The sequence below is a fragment of the Aquarana catesbeiana genome, linkage group LG13, assembly GCF_042186555.1.
Source record: "Aquarana catesbeiana isolate 2022-GZ linkage group LG13, ASM4218655v1, whole genome shotgun sequence".
In the NCBI taxonomy this organism is placed as follows: domain Eukaryota; kingdom Metazoa; phylum Chordata; class Amphibia; order Anura; family Ranidae; genus Aquarana; species Aquarana catesbeiana.
The window spans coordinates 39,479,172-39,496,073 of NC_133336.1; the positions used below are offsets into that span (position 1 = coordinate 39,479,172).

At 43.0% G+C, this 16,902-nt stretch overlaps 1 protein-coding gene across 1 annotated transcript in view; it reads right to left on the minus strand.

Moving 5' to 3' along the window:
• Window positions 1-11,446: 11,446 nt before the first annotated feature.
• The window catches only part of DNAAF2 (dynein axonemal assembly factor 2), a 7,994-nt gene continuing 2,538 nt past the window's right edge, over window positions 11,447-16,902 (minus strand). Inside the window, exons 2-3 of the mRNA XM_073610430.1 lie at window positions 13,716-13,862; window positions 11,447-12,072 (exon numbers count right to left, since the gene is read on the minus strand). Coding sequence (XP_073466531.1) covers window positions 11,617-12,072; window positions 13,716-13,862 — 603 coding nt within the window. The 3' untranslated portion in view covers window positions 11,447-11,616. The remainder of the gene's footprint in view (window positions 12,073-13,715; window positions 13,863-16,902) is intronic.

Genomic DNA, 16,902 nt, shown 5'->3' on the forward strand with positions numbered 1-16,902 from the left:
TTGTAGTCCTATTTTCCTGAAGAAGCGGACTTTTTGTACCTGTAAAAAGCACCTGCGTTGAAGTGAAGTTACCGCGAGCCAATCACCACCCAGCTGCAGTAGGGTGATGATAAATGTACAACATTATCATAGGGAAATTTTTCCTACAATTGTGTTTTGTATTTACATGTTTTTCTATGTCATTGAGATGATTTTTAACCTTTGTACAACAAAATTCTTGATATTTTATTCCAATAGTACCATCAAAGTCCTTTAATTGGTGGTTAGGATTATTTTTGTGTATAATGTGGAAGATGATGTTACGCCGAGTAAATAGATACCGAACATGTCATGCTTTAAAATTGCGCATGTTCGTGGAATGGCAACAAACTAGGGTACTTAAAAATCTCCATAGGTGACGCTGTAAACATTTTTACAGGTTACCTGTTTAGAGTTACAGAGGAGGCCTAGTGCTAGAATTATTGCTCTTGCTCTACCGATCCCTTACATGTGTGGTTTGAACACCGTTTGTATGCATTCACTTCTGCACAGAGGGATAGGGAGCTTTACATTTTTTTTCTTTTTCATTTATTTTTACACTGTCCCTTTATTTTTTGATCACTTTTATTCCTATTACAAGGATTGTAAACATCCCTTGTAATAGAAGCATGACAGGACCTCTTTATTGAGAGATCTGGGGTAAAAAAAGACCCCAGATTACTCATTGTACCTTTAAAAGCAAAAGCAAAAAAAAAACTGGATATTTGTTTATGTCCGAGAACCAGAAGGGACGTCAGAGGTCGCTCTGGTCCTCCAAGGGCATAGATCCGAGTGGGGACACTCACTCGACTTCTTGCCCAGCAAACGGCCCCAGTTAAAACCTGCAACAAATTTGCCTGCAGGACCGCTTTTATCAGACGCGGAAGCGGCCATATTAAAAAATGATAGTGGGGTTATGGCAGCTAGCTGCTGCCATAACATCGGTATTAACCGCTTGCCGACCACCGCATTTACATATACATCGGCAGAATGGCATGGCTGCGCAAATGGGCGTACCTGTACGTCCCTTTGAATTTGCCGCCGTGTGGGCGCGCGCCCGTGACCCTGCCGCGAGCTCCATGAGTGTGATCGCTGGTCCCGCGGACTCGATGTCTGCAGGGATACCCGCGATCGTCTCACGGAGCTGAAGAACAAGGAGATGCTAATGTAAACAAGCATTCCCCTGTTCTGTCTAATGACACTGTCACTGATCATAGCTCCCTGTAATCAGGAGCGGTGATCAGTGTCGTGTCACACGTAGCCCCCCTCCCCACAGTTAGAGTCACTCCCTAGAACACACTTAACCTCTGCAGCACCCCCTCCTGGTTAACCCCTTCACTGCCAGTCACATTTACACAATAATCAATGCATTTTTAATCGCACTGATCGCTGTTTAAATGTGAATGGTCCCAAAATAGCACTAAAAGTGTCCGATCTGTCCGCCATAATGTCGCAGTCATGATAAAAATAGCTGATCACCGCCATTACTAGTAAAAAAAAAAATTATTAATAAAAATGCCATAAAACTATCCCCGATTTTGTAGACGCTATAACTTTTGCGCAAACCAATCAATAAACGCTTATTGTGATTTTTTTTTTTTTTTTTACCAAAAATATGTAGAAGAATACGTATCGACCTAAACTGAGGGAAAAAAAGCTTTTTTTTTTTTTTTATAGCGCAAAAAATAAAAATCAGAGGTGATCAAATACCTCCAAAAGAAAGCTCTATTTTTGCGGAAAAAAGGACGCCAGTTTGTTTGGGAGCCACGTCGCACGACCGTGCAATTGTCAGTTAAACCGACGCAGTGCCGAATCGCAAAAAGTGCTCTGGTCTTTGGCCAGCCAAATGGTCCGGGGCTTAAGTGGTTAAACGTCAAATAATTCCGTATTTTTACTATGGGCCGGTCAGCAAGTGGATACATACCTATTGAACAGAGCTTTTTCTTCTACTCTACTCTCATTATAAACCTGGAGCACACATGGAGCACACATGTGTCAGAATTTATTATCTCTAGATTTGTTCCACATCAGGGACTCAAAGCATTGAAGCTAAAGCAACAGTATAATAACCAGTTAAGTAGCATTTTCAAAAGAAGGTCAGCAATTGTAGATTACATTTAAACACTATCTTGCCTTTTTTGTTGGTACTTTTCCAAAAAAAAAAAAAAGAAGGAAATCCTTTTTCACCTCTGGAATGTCAAAGAGGTCACCAGGGTCTTCAGTGCAGCTGAAGAAGAGGAATCCAAGAGGATGGCCACATGTAAGACGTCCTCTTGCATCCCTCTTTCTGGCTCTGGCAGATATGTGCCCTGCTCTGATTGGCTGGCAGTTATTGGTGGTGACAACATGGATAATGCTCTCAATATACAATGTACTTCAGGATCCTGAGGTATTTATTCTGCGTGTATGACTATTAAAAAACAAACAAAAAAAGGTCAATCAATTGATGTCGTGTGCAACTTTAACCACTTAAGGACCGGAAGGATTTGCTCCCTTCCTGACGAGGCCATTTTTTGAGATACGGCACTGCGTCAATTTAACTAACAATTGCGCAGTCGTGCGATGGTGTACCCAAACAAAATTTATGTCCTTTTTTTCCCACAAATAGAGCTTTCTTTTGGTGGTATTTGATCACCTCTGCGGTTTTTATTTTTGCACTATAAACAAAAAAAGAGTGACTATTTTAAAAATAAAAACAATATTTTTTTATTTTGTGCTATAACAAATATCCCCAAAAAACGTAAAAAAACAAAACAAATTTCTTCCTCAGTTTATGCTGATATGTATTCTTGTACATATTTTTGGTTAAAAAAAAAAAAATCGCAATAAGTGTATATCGATTGGTTTGCGCAAAAGTTATAGCATCTACAAAATAGTGGATAGATTTATGGCATTTTGTTATTCATTTTTTTTTTAATACTAGTAATGGCGGTGATCAGCGATTTTTAGCGGGATTGCAGCAAACAGATCGGACACTTTTTTTGGGACCAGTGACATTTATACAGCGATCAGAGCTAAAAATAGCCATATTACTGTATAAATGTCACTGGCAGGGAAGGGGTTGACACTAGTGGGGGCAATCAAGGGGTTAAATCTGTGTCCTAGGGAGCGGGGCACGCGCATCGGTGCTCTTAAAGCGTCTGCCGTACAGCGATTTGCCCAGGAGAGCCAACCTGCCGCAGTGTAACTGCGGTGGCTGCTCCTTAACTGGTTAAAGCATTTGTCACCCCAAAATGTCATATACTTGTGTGAGAAAGTATCCTGTTCTCTTTGTATTGCTTCCTTTGTGTGAAATCCCTGCCAGTCCCTCTGCTTTTCTATTAAAAACTGACCACGCTAAGCAGCACCATGGTCAGTTCTCTAGCTATGTTGGGAACTCAGTGTACTCTCCTGCAATGATTAGACTTGTCATGACACGCCCCCTGCTGCACAGCCATTCAATGGGAAAAAAACATTTATATTTTTTATATCTATAAAAAAATGTTTTGCTTTTCCTTTCTATTTTAAACTGAATGAGTTTGCACCCTCCCCCCACCTCCACTGGCACATTTGGCACCTTTCTGTGGGGGGGGTGGGGACGGATACCAGTCAAAACCAGGTACCCGCTCTCACTTCCGGGTAAGATCACCGCACAACGATCTACAAAATTTCTGGGCCCTCGTCCTTCCCCCCCCCCCCGCTGCCTTCTGGGAGACACACACAGGTCCTTGGAAGACAGCGGGGCCATTCAGAAAGCGCGACTCGCGCATGTGCAGAAGGAAACAGGCTGTGAAGACGCTTCAACCTAGTGAAGATGCCAAAGGCTGTATCGGCTGGGGGTGCCGACATCGCGGGATCCCTGGGCAGGTAAGCGTCCTTAGTAAAATTCAGCAGCTACAGTATTTGTAGCTGCTGACTTTAATTTTTTTTTTTTTTAGGCTAGAACTCTGCTTTAACATCTTTTTAGTCTTTGCTTATAGTAAAACTTTAAAGGGATCCCTTTAGAAAATAAGTTAAGCATGGTGGAGGAAGCAGGCATTTGCTACACCCACTTCTGTGGGGTGAGAAGATTCTTTCAGCTCTGCAAGAAAATTTCCAGAAAGCAGATGCAAGGCAGGAGAATGGTCAATCCTTTACTGCAGCAGACTTTCGACTTCATGGTCTCTCTTTTTCTTTTTTTAAACCAGTTACTTTTGTATCAGGCACCTTCTTTTAGGTCCTAAATGGCTGTTGATTTCACTGCAAGATCAAGAAGACTGGGTGCGTTTTATCTACAGATAGATACAGATGGTGTAGCGCTTATGTATGAAATGTGATTGGCATCCCTGGGGGGGCAGAGGGGGCCCTGACACCCCCCAACATTATGCTGTGCCCCCCCCAATAAATATATATATATTTTTTTTTTTTACAAAAAGGCAATGTCTAAGAGGGAGAGAGTCCCCAGTCAGCTCCTGCGGGTGATTCCTCCCCCCTCCCTCTGCTTGCTGACACTGCATAATATGAGCGCTCACACAACCACGGCCGCCCGATCTGCTCCTTCCCCTGCATCCTCATTGGCAGGGAGAAGAGCGAGTTGCAGGAAGGACTCCACCAGGACTCTGTTACTGAAAAAACAGACTGATTTCTCCCATCCTTAGGACAGGAGAACCAGTTAGAATAGTTCTCCCACTGCTTTGGACCCTTATATTTTCTTGGTATGCTGGTGACATATATCTCTTGTTTTCTGCCACCCTGGGGGGCCCCAATACAGTAGGAAGGGAGCTCACTGCAGAACATGTGAAAGGGCCCTAGGAGATATATATATATATATATATATATATATATATATTTTTTTTTTTTTTTCCCATTTTATAGTTGCCCCCCTACTTTTGTCCCTGTCCCCCCATGTGCCCCCCCAAATATGAAGCTGGAGACGCCACTGAACACAAATATCAGACACAAGGGTACTGAACCCCAATGATCACGAATAAAAATGAGAAACACTGTGACTGGTGATGACTATCAGGAAAAGTTCCAGTGAAAAGTTACTCAAAATATAGTTCAAATTTCCATATGGAATGTTTTCAAAGACTTTATGTGAAAATCCCAACGGTGAGCAGGGTATATGATTGAAGTGAAAAGTACCACCACCATTATGCTTTTAATTTGCAGGCTATACAGGGAGCAAAAGAGGAAGTTAAACCCATAAGGGTTTACTTCCTCTTGAAACTCTTGCAGAGTTTGATTTAGGACAAGAGTGCTTTTAAATGTAAAATTTCTGAATACTCCGTCCTGTATAACCTATCATTTCCTTCTGGTGTACACAATATTCTCCATGTGCATCCTTCTGTACTATAGTAACAGAGCGGGGAAAAGATGAGCGGGGTCTTGTGTCAGACTTAATTTCTGCCTAGGTCTGCCATAGAGAAGCTGCGTGGTGGCCCATCACCCCCCCCGGTCAGAAAGGCGATCTGCGTTGCTTACACAGACAGATCGCAGTTCTGTCTCTGCCTGACAAATCGGTGGTCGCCAGAGGATAGAGAGTATCCTGCACCCGCCAATCGACTTCTGTATGTAATCACAATGGAAGGGAGCCCCCTACTAGTGTTGGTACATAGTGTGTAAAAAATATATTTTAATTATATAATCACGCACAGTTTTCTCAATTTTACATACCCTGGCAAATTTTGATTTCTTGGCCATTTTTCAGAGAATATGAATAAACATAAAAACTTTTCTTTCACTCATGGTTAGTGTTTGGCTGAAGCCATTTATTATCAGTCAGCTTTGTTTACTCATTTCTAAAATCAGAATGACAACAGAAACTACCCAAATGACCCTGATCAAAAGTTTACATACCCTGGTGATTTTGGCCTGATAACATGCACACAAGTTGACACAAAGAGGTTTAAATGGCTATTGAAAAGGTAACTATCCTCACCTATGATCTGTTTGCTTGTAATTAGTGTGTGTGTAAAAGGTCAATGAGTTTCTGGACTCCTGACAGACCCTTGCATCTTTCATCCAGTGCTGCACTGAAGTTTCTGGATTCTGAGTCATGGAGAAAGCAAAAGAATTGTTAAAGGATCTGTGAGAAAGGGTAGTTGAACTGTATAAAATAGGAAAGGGATATAAAAAAAGATATCCAAGGAATTGAGAATGCCAATCAGCAGTGTTCAGACTCTAATCAAGAAGTGGAAAATGAGGGGTTCTGTTAAAACCAAACCACGGTCAGGTAGACCAAACTAAAATTTCAGCCACAACTGCCAGGAAAATTGTTCGGGATGCAAAGAAAAACCCACAAATAACTTCAGGTGAAATACAGGACTCTGTGAAAACATGTGGTGTGGCTGTTTCAAGAGGCACTTGAAGAAAGATGGACTGCATGGTTGAGTTGCCAGAGCCATTATTATGCAAATGTCACAAAGTATACCGCTTACAATACACCAAACAGCACAGAGACAAGCCTCAAACCTTCTGGCACAAAGTCATTTGGAGTGATGAGACCAAAATTGAGCTTTTTGGCCACAACCATAAATGCTTAATTTGGAGAGGAGTCAACAAGGCCTATGATGAAAGGTACACCATTCCTACTGTGAAACACGGAGGTGGATCGCTGATGTTTTGGAGATGTGTGAGCTACAAAAGGCACAGGGAATTTGGTCAAAATTGATGGCAAGATGGATGCAGAATGTTATCAAAAAATACTGGAGGAACATTTGCATTCTTCAGCCAGGAAGCTGCGCATGGGACGTACTTGGACATTCCAACATGACAATGATCCAAAACACAAGGCCAAGTCGACCCGTCATTGGCTACAGCAGAATAAAGTGAAGGTTCTGGAGAGGCCATCTCAGTCTCCTGACCTCAATATCATTGAGCCACTCTGGGGAGATCTCAAACGTGCCGTTCATGCAAAACAGCCCAAGAATTTACAGGAACTGGAGGCTTTTTGCCAAGAGGAATGGGCAGCTTTACCATCTGAGAAGATAAAGAGCCTCATCCACAAATACCACAAAAGACTTCAAGCTGTCATTGATGTTAAAGGGGGCAATACACGGTATTAAGAACTGGGGTATGTAAACTTTTGATCAGGGTCATTTGGGTAGTTTCTGTTGCCATTATGATTTAAAAAGAGTAAACACAGTTGATTGATAATAAATGGCTTCAGCCAAACACTAACCATGAGTGAAAGAAGAGTTTGTTATCATTCATATTCTCTGAAAAACAGCCAAGAAATCAAATTCTGCCAGGGTATGTAAACTTATGAGCACAAGTGTTTTTTTTTTTATATATATATATTTATTATACACACACACCTCACATTTTTGTAAATATTTTACTATCTTTTCAGGTGACAACACTGAAGAAATGACACTTTGCTACAATGTAAAGTAGTGAGTGTACAGCTTGTATAACAGTGTAAATTTGCTGTCCCCTCAAAATAACTCAACACACAGCCATTAATGTATAAACCGCTGGCAACAAAAGTGAGTACACCCCTAAGTGAAAATATCCAAATTTGACCCAAGTAGCCATTTTCCCTCCCCAGTGTCATGTGACTCGTTAGTGTTACAAAGTCTCAGGTGTGAATGGGGAGCAGGTGTGTTAAATTTGGGGTCATCGCTCTCACTCTCTCATACTGGTCACTGGAAGTTCAACATGGCACCTCATGGCAAAGAACTCTGAGGATCTGAAAGAAAAAAAAAATGTGTTGCTCTACATAAAGACGGCCTAGGCTATAAGATGATTGCCCTGACCCTGAAACTGAGCTGCAGCACGGTGGCCAAGACCATACAGCAATTTAACAGGACAGGTTCAACCCAGAACAGGGCTTGCCATGGTCAAACAAAGAAGTTGAGGTCACGTGCTCAGCTTCATAACCAGAGGTTGTCTTTGGGAAATAGATGTTGCTGCCAGCATTGCTGCAGAGGCTGAAGGGGTGGGGGTGGGGGGTGAGCCTGTCAGTGCTCAGACCATACTCCACACACTGCATCAAATTGGTCTTGCTTGGCTGTTGTCCCAGAAGGAAGCCTCTTCTAAAGATGATGCACAAGAAGGCCGCAAACTGTTTGCTGAAGACAAGCAGACTAAGGACATGGATTACTGGAACCATGTCCTGTGGTCTGATGAGACCAAAATAGACTTATTTGGTTCAAATTGTGTCAAGCGTGTGTGGTGGCAACCAAGTAAGAAATACAAGTGTGTCTTGCCTACAATCAAGTATGGTGGTGGGAGTGTCATGGTCTGGGGCTGCATGAGTGCTGCTGGCACTGGGGAGATACAGTTCATTGAGGGAACCATGAATGCCAAAATGTACTGTGACATACTGAAGCAGAGCATGATCCCCTCCCTTTGGAGACTGGGCCACAGGGCAGTATTCCAACATAATGACCCCTAACACACCTCCAAGACGACCACTGCCTTGCTAAAGAAGCTGAGGGTAAAAGGTGATGGACTGGCCAAGCATGTCTCCAGACCTAAACCCTATTGAGCATCTGTGGGGCATCCTCAAATGGAAGGAGGAGGAGCGCGAAGTCTCTAACATCCACCAGCTCTGTGATGTCGTCATGGAGGAGTGGAAGAGGACTCCAGTGGTAACCTGTGAAGCTCTGGTGAACTCCATGCCCAAGAGGGTTAAGGCAGTGCTGGAAAATAATGGTGGCCACACCAAATATTGACACTTTGGGCCCAATTTGGACATTTTCACTTAGGGGTGTACTCACTTTTGTTGCCAGCGGTTTAGACATTAACCACATGCCGACCAGCCGCCGCAGTTGTACTGCGGCAGAATGGCACGGCTGGGCGAAATGACGTTATGTAACGTCGCTTCGCCCTGTGGCCATGCATGCACCACCGGAGGCGCCCCCCCCCCCCCCCGTGCTGCTGCAAGTGATCGAGACCGCCGGGCTCCCGCGATTACTCGGGGCACACGGAGAACCCGGAACTGTGTGTGTATTTTTTGTTTATAGCACAAAAAATAAAAACCAGAGGTGATCAAATACCATCAAAAGAAACCTCTATTTGTGGGGAAAAAAAGGATGTCAATTTTGTTTGGGAGCCACGTCGTAATGGTCAGTTAAAGCAATGCAGCGCCAAATCACAAAAGTGCTCTGGTCTTTGGCCAGCCAAATGGTCCGGGGCTTAAGTGGTTAATGGCTGTGTCGAGTTATTGTGAGGAGACAGTAAATTTACACTGTTATACAAGCTGTACACTCACTACTTTACATTGTAGCAAAGTGTCAAGTTCTTTAGGCCCCTTTCACACTGAATGTGCGTCGGCGGTAAAGCGCCTCTATTTTTAGCTTTACCGTCGGATTTGTGGCGCTATTTGGCCACTAGCGGGGCAGTTTTACCCCCCGCTAGCGGCCGAGAAAGGGTTAAAAACCACCACAAAGCGCCTCTGTGCTATGCCGGCAGTATAGCTGTGGTGCCCCATTGATTTTAATGGGCAGGAGCGGTATACACACGGCTCCAAAGATGCTGCTAGCAGGACTTTTTTCTACTGTCCTGCTAGTGCACTGCTCCGGTGTGAGAGCCCCCGGGGCTTTCACATTGGAGACACAGCATCGGCTTTTTCAAGATGGTTTGCAGGCGCTATTTTTAGCGCAATAGTGCCTGCAAAGCGCCCCAGTGTGAAAGGGGTCTTAGTGTTGTCACATGAAAAAGATATAAAATAATAATTTACAATAATGTGAGGGGTGTACTCACTGTTGTGGAAAAAAAAAAAAAAAAAAAAAAAAAAATCTATATCCCTGTAGCAGTAAAACTAGGACAGACCTGAAGCGGTTAGCTTTCCAAAGCATTGTTGGTGACCACACTGGATGTGTAGTGAAAGTCACTTGTAGGCTCCATCAGAAGCCCATGCGATAGGGTGACAACAAAGGACTGCGACTGGTAAAGTGTTGTCACTCCAAAACCAGAAAGTGTCTAAACAAGACCCTTCATAAAAAGGCTCACCAAGTATTATATAAAGCAGAACACACAACCTCATTATGCAATGCAACAAACTAGTTTTATTACCATTATGTAAACTTTTGTTCAAACAGATAAATCAGCAAAAAGAACATGGACACAGCACACGCAAAAGGAAAAAATATAAATAAAGTTGACCTGTCACTTATCCACAGTGATGGCCTCCATCTTGTAGCTTGAACAGAGACGGTCACCAACAAACAAAAAAAAAAAAACCCCAAAAAACAAAACCCATCACCAACTTACCTGCCCTGCTGCCTAAGCCTCCACTCTTTGGTCTCCTTTAAAGCCACACCAGCTGGAGAATCTTCCACAACGGACACACTTCTACATGTGTTAGATGCCTGTGCCCACCGCTCAGAGGTTCCACTGGTGGGTACATCGGAGGATGCAGGCAAAATACACATATAAATGTGTCAGATGTAACGTTTCTCTGGTTAGTGAAACTTTTTAAAACAGCAAAGACTGGAGTCATCGTCTGCAGGACTAGCAAGCATTGAAATTCTTCTATAGAATGCCTTCTTTTGGTAACACTCACTTTACCATTGAGGAGGTAGTGACATCACTGAGGCACGACGTGCTTTGTATCCAAGTAATGTCACACTTGATCATGGCTTTAGCTGGGTAAAGGCGACGGTCCAAAAGACATAAAAAAACAAAATGAAAACATGAGCAACAATATTAAATTGCTCATTTGCTGTAAGACAAAAAGTAGTCGTATCTGTTGTTATACACATACACTATGTTACCAAAAGTATTGGGACACCTGCCTTTACACGCTCATGAACTTTAATTACATCCCAGTCTTAGTCCGTAGGGTTCAGTATTGAGTTGGCTCACCCTTTGCAACTATAACAGCTTCAACTTATCTGGGAAGGGTGTCCACGGGAATGTTTGACCATTCTTCCAGAAGAGCATTTGTGAGGTCAGGCACTGATGTTGGACGAGAAAGCCTGGCTCGCAGTCTCCACTGCAATTCATCCCAAAAGGTGTTCTCAAGTTGAGGTCAGGACTCAACCAGTCAAGTTCCTCCACCCCAAACTCGCTCATCCATGTCTATATGGACCTTGCTTTGTGCACTGCTCCAAATCATTTGGTGGAGGGGGGATTATGGTGAGGGGTTGTTTTTCAGGGGTTGGGCTTGACCCCTTAGTTCCAGTGAAGGGAACTCTTAAGGCGTCAGCATATCAAGAGATTTTGGACAGTTTCATGCTCCCAACTTTGTGGGAACAGTTTGGGGATGGCCCCTTCCTGTTCCAACATGACTGCGTACCAGTGTACAAAGCAAGGTCCATAAAGACGTGGATGACCTCAACCCAATAGAATACCTTTGGGAGTAATTAGAACAGAGACTGCGAGCCAGGCCTTCTCCTCATCAGTGCCTGACCTCATAAATGCTCTTCTGGAAGAATGGTCAAACATTCCCATAGACACACTCCTAAACCTTGTGGACAGCCTTCCCAGAAGAGTTGAAGCTGTTATAGCAGCAAAGGGTGGGCCAACTTAATATTAAACCCTACAGACTAAGACTGGGATGCCATTAAAGTTCATGTGTGTGTAAAGGCAGGCGTCCCAATACTTTTGGTAATATAGTGTACCATACTGGGGGCTGCTCTCCGAAACAAAACAGCCGTAATTTTAAAACAACTAAATTAGCAGCGATCATTAATCTAATTCAAAGAGTAAGGCATTCTCAAAGCTGAAGGCACATTGCGTTTTGTGATCAGAGACGACGTGAATGCTGCCATCTTTGGCATCAACTTCCTTTAGACTAGGGCTAGGTTCAGAGTTCTGTAACACAGGGCTCTGCTCCAGTTCTTTTCTATCGGGAATATCATCTTCATCTAGTTCCCGGGCCGGGATTTCTTTAAAAATGAGTCCCTCATCCTCTGCACTGGAGTCTTCCAGCTGTGCTGAGCGGGTGCAGTACGCAGGATTCTCTGTCTGGAAGTGTAGCTGCCTGCCTTGGCCCTCCATGCTGCCCCCTGGCTGCGGTTCCAGCACATCGTCTTCTGATCCCGTCTCATCTGACTGGTAACTTATCTGCTTCTTCACGTCGCTCAGATCTGCAGATTGCTCCCCGCGGGACAGATAGCTTTCCTCCTCCTCCAGCTCCGGTTTCTGGAAGAGAAACAAGAAGTCATGAAACATTCATCACAAAGCTACCAAACGCCTTTCTAGTCTGAATACACACAGGAATGGCTTTACACCTGGCTGAACAGATCAAATTAAAAGGTGATTAGGGCAGATAAAGACATTCAATGAACTACTAGGAGGTTATATGAGGCAGTGCGGGTTCAGGTTATGTCATCTAAAGGACTGAGAAAAAAAAAAAAAAGTTTAAATTAAATAAAATAGGATGCTTTGTGTTACACGGGATTTGTTGTTTTACACTTTAACAAAAGCGGTATTAAAACACCAAATCAAAAAATGTAATATTGCAGCTTACCAATCAGATGTGGTGACTGCATTAGTTTTAAGGCTTTTCTCCCCTCATGTGGCCAGTAACACATCTCCTGTATTAGTGTGCCCCCCCCCCCCCGCCCCATTCTGAATGAAGGAGCACAAGGGGCACCTTTGGACAGCAGCATTGTCAGTATGGGGGGAGGGGATTGTTAGATGGACTAGCAAATTAAAGCCAAACTCCTGCTAATACTTTAGTTACAGCAAACCTTTTTTTTTTCCTTTTGGGATAAAGATTTTACCTAAATAAAAAAAACTGATCATTGTAACCCGTCAAATGGATCGTCTTAGGGCTGCAACTAACGATTATGTTCATAATCAATTAGTTGGCCGATTAATAACCTTAAAAAAAAAAAAAAAAAAAAAAAAAAAAAAAAAAAGGTGATGATTAAATATAACCAAAAGAAAGCTCTGTGTAAACAAAAAATGATACAAATTTAATTTGTGTACAGTGTTGACCGCGCAATTGTCAAAGTGCTACAGCGCTGAAAGCTGAAAATTGGCCTGGACAGGAAGGGGGGAAAAGTGCGCGGTATGCAGGTGGTTAAGCTGCAATAAATGGTCTGTTTTTAGGTTTAATACCACTTAAAATGCTTTTCATGTAGATGTACATTTGGCCTCAAAATATCTGAAAGATCCATCATTGCCATTACTATCCATCAGAATTACCTAAGGAAAATTAACCGGCTGCTTCAAGGGAGGAAGATGGATCTACCTTGGAATACTTTGACTATGAAGGTTTATGGTTGGGGAGGAGTTAAAGATTTTTTTAAAATTTGTTTAAAATAAAAACCACGGGAAACGGGGCAGGTAAAGTTTAAAAGACTGCTCTGAATACCAGAGGTGCCTTAGTATGCGAGACTAAATTTCCCTCTCCAACGGCCTGTACCATAGCATGCTACAGGACAGACTGCTCAGAGATCCTCCTCATTGGTGAGAAATCTTCCCAAACGTGGCCATTTACAACATTAGAAAATGGACTGACCACCATAATACATAATACAATATAGGAAAAAAAAAAAAAAAAAAAGGGAGCGCGATCTTACAAGTCATTGTCAATCTAAAGAGCCGATCCAGACAATATGAATTGTAGAGCCTCCAAGACACATGCTTGTACCTGCTCTAGACTCCAGGGAATTATGCCATCTTGTGGCCATTATGTACACTGCATCAATACAAGCTGAACGGGTTTTAATTATTTTTAACGATTTAAAAGGAATTGTTTCCACATTTCTTTTAATAAACAAAAGTCTGTACAGCACAAATTACAGCAAGGCAAAGCAGTGAATGTGATTGCTTACATTTAACCGGATGTGGGCCATTTCTGCACTAATTTCAAGCACATTAATCAGCGGTTGGTCTTCTAGCGTAGACCAGGGAATGGTAGAAGGGCGTAAACCACTCTCCAGAAATTCCATCACATTTTCTTCATCAATAAACCTTCTTTCCTACAGAAACACAAAAATGTCAAACGTTACAAAGAGGCAGCCAAGAGTGCTGTGCTTGATCATCAAACCCATTTCATATTAATATCATTTATAGGAATTTAATTTGTAGGAATTGATAGGACTAACTAATAAATGGAAACATTAAAGTGGAACTCCAGGAAAAGTGTTTTCTTTAAATTAGGCTCTGTAAAATTAGGATTAAAAAAAAAAATCAGGTATTTGCACCCACTTGCACACGGGAGTCTACGCCTCTCCCCCCCCCCCCCCACCCCCGCGCTGTCTGCTGGGACACACACGGGTCCCAGAGACAGCAGGGACCAATCAGGTTGCACAGCGCAACTCGCATATGCGCAGTACGGAATCGGGAAGTGAAGTCGCAAGGCTTCATTTCCTGATTCCCATACCGAAGATGGTGGCGGCAGCATCCGAGGACTGAGGGATGGTTCGGTCTCAGGTGCCGACATCGCGGGCACCCTGGACAGGTAAGACCCCTTTCACACCGAGGGTGTTTTGCAGGCGCTATAGCGTTAAAGATAGCGCCTGTAATCCTCCCTCAAACTGCTGCTCCATGGTCTCCAGTGTGAAAGCCCGAGGGCTTTCACACTGGAGCGGTGCGCTGGCAGGGCGTCAGGAAAAGTCCTGCCAGCAGCTTCTTTGGAGCGGTGTGTTTACCGCTCCTCCACTGCTCCTGCCCATTGAAATCAATGGGGCAGCGCGGCTATACCGCCGGCAAAATGCCGCTATTGCGGCACATTGCGGGCGGTTTTAACCCTTCCTCGGCCGCTAGCGGGGGTTAAAATGCCCCACTAGCGGCCGAAATGCGCAGCAAATCTGATGGTAGAACGCCGCTAAAAATAGCAGCGTTTTACTACAGACGCTATGGGCGGCTCAGTGTGAAAGCCCTCTAAATGTGTTCTTATTTTAAAAAGTCAGCAGCTGCAGTATTTGTAGCTGAGGACTTTTTAAAAAAAAATTTTCTCTGGACTTCCGCTTTAAGTTACTTCTAATGACATTCATTTAATACATATCCTCCCTGCTAGATTGTAAGCTCTAACGAGCAGGGCCCTCTGGATTCCTCATGTATTGTAACTGTGCCCACATGTTGTAAAGTGCTGTGCAAACTGTTGGTGCCATATAAATCCTGTATATATGATATGATATGGAATGTGTCTTGAATGCTGCTGTGTAGTGTAAAAATGGCAGCTTCACTGATGCCGAATATTAGAGTCATTGCGCTTCCTCTACCATTGCGACTAAGAGCGGCATTCAAGACACAGAAATATCATTAGAGGCGACTCCTTTTTACAGAAGGGTGGAAAAAAATGTTTCCCTAGAGTTCCACTTTAAATGCTTTAAGTTTGTTTACATTGATAAAAAAGGTAGAGTCAGTTTCCTGGCTTCTTTTGTATCAGTTTAGAAAATTAACACTTTCTCTGGTTGCTAGGGGCAACAGCTCACTGTAGCCCAATAACATCTGGATGTTTGGATCTTGAGTAAAATTCCAGTACAGTATAGAGAGACAACAAAACCATCTGTAAAGCAGTACATAGAGGATTTAAAAAATTCTCGATTCCCCATCATAACAGTCAGTGCTGATGGGGGAATGACTGACTTGGCTACAATCAGCCTGCCCATACATGTATTGAGTCTCGGCCGATCCCCGATGAACTGGCTGAATTCTGATCCATGTATGGTTGGCTTAAGAAAACCAAATATACCAGCTGATGCAGTCATGAAGGGAATGGGATTTTGCATTCCAACTTTTAAACGTGTCTAAAGCTGTGAAGAGAAATCTATCTCAGATAATGGTTACTGAAATAAGGGTCTCCATTGGAAGATTTCCCTTACCACCAATGCAGAAACTTGGATTGGCACCAACACTGGAGCTGTGCCTCTTCCCCTGTGTAAGCTTGTTTCTACACAAGAACAGGCTGCGAGGATGAGCGCTTGTACAAGGAAGGGTGGTGGGGAGGTGTACAACATAAGCTTCACGAAGAGGCACAGCAAATAGAATTTTTATGTTGTTGTTGGAAAAAACAACCTTAGCTTAAACTTAAAGTGTTACTAAACCCAGCACCCTGCATTCACTATATCTGGTCTCCCACAGTACACAGAACATGGAGATGCATTTATTTTAGTAAATATAAACTGCTAAATGCCTTTTCTCATCAGCGGTATATAGCAGTCTTGTGACTTCTATTAGTGCCTGGTTAAAGCTTGTAGGAGGAGCTTTCATACAGCACTGGCTGACCTATAAGGATGCAGGACCCCTGACCCTCTGTCTGGACAGTGCTGATTAGCCCTGTGCTGAACACATGCACTCTCCCAAGAAAAATAAATAAAAAAACCTCTGTAGCAATACACACCAAACTGAGCATATGGAGCCTGATTGCAGTATCTGTCTTATCCAGACATGTTTTGGGGACAGTGGAGGAAGAGGAGGATCTGTGCATACAGGATCAAACAGCCTTTTTACACAATGTGGAGGAGTAATCCTTAGGTTCCACAGTGAGTATAACAAGCATGCTTTACTGCATATACAGACTGATTTTACTGTTGTGGGTTTAGTAACACTTTGAATCTTTGGGTAAAGAAGAAGACTAGAACAGTTTTGAATTTTTCCTGCAGTGCGTTTCTTCATTGGAGGGATTTCCCCTACCTTTCCATCATGGCAACAGGAAGTAATGAGAAATCTCTCCAATGGGGACATGTTTGTAGAACAGGGGAAGAGTTTGAAGTTCTGGCAGGTTCTTATTGCTCTGTGTTCATCTGTCCCACTTAGTCTCTCCTGGTTTCACAGGGACAAGAGAGGACCTGACAGGTTATAGAAATCAGTAAAATATTTAAAAGGATAAGTTAACCTTATAAAAAAAAAAAAAAAAAAAAAAAAAAAAAAACACATTTTTGCAGGTAAAAAAGAAAATGTGCATTTTTTTTTTTTTTACTTGGCGCCTATAAAGCACTGCATGTACCATGCAGGACCCCCGCAGACTTCTCAGTGTATTTATCTGCTCATACGGGGAGACAGATACACACTGAC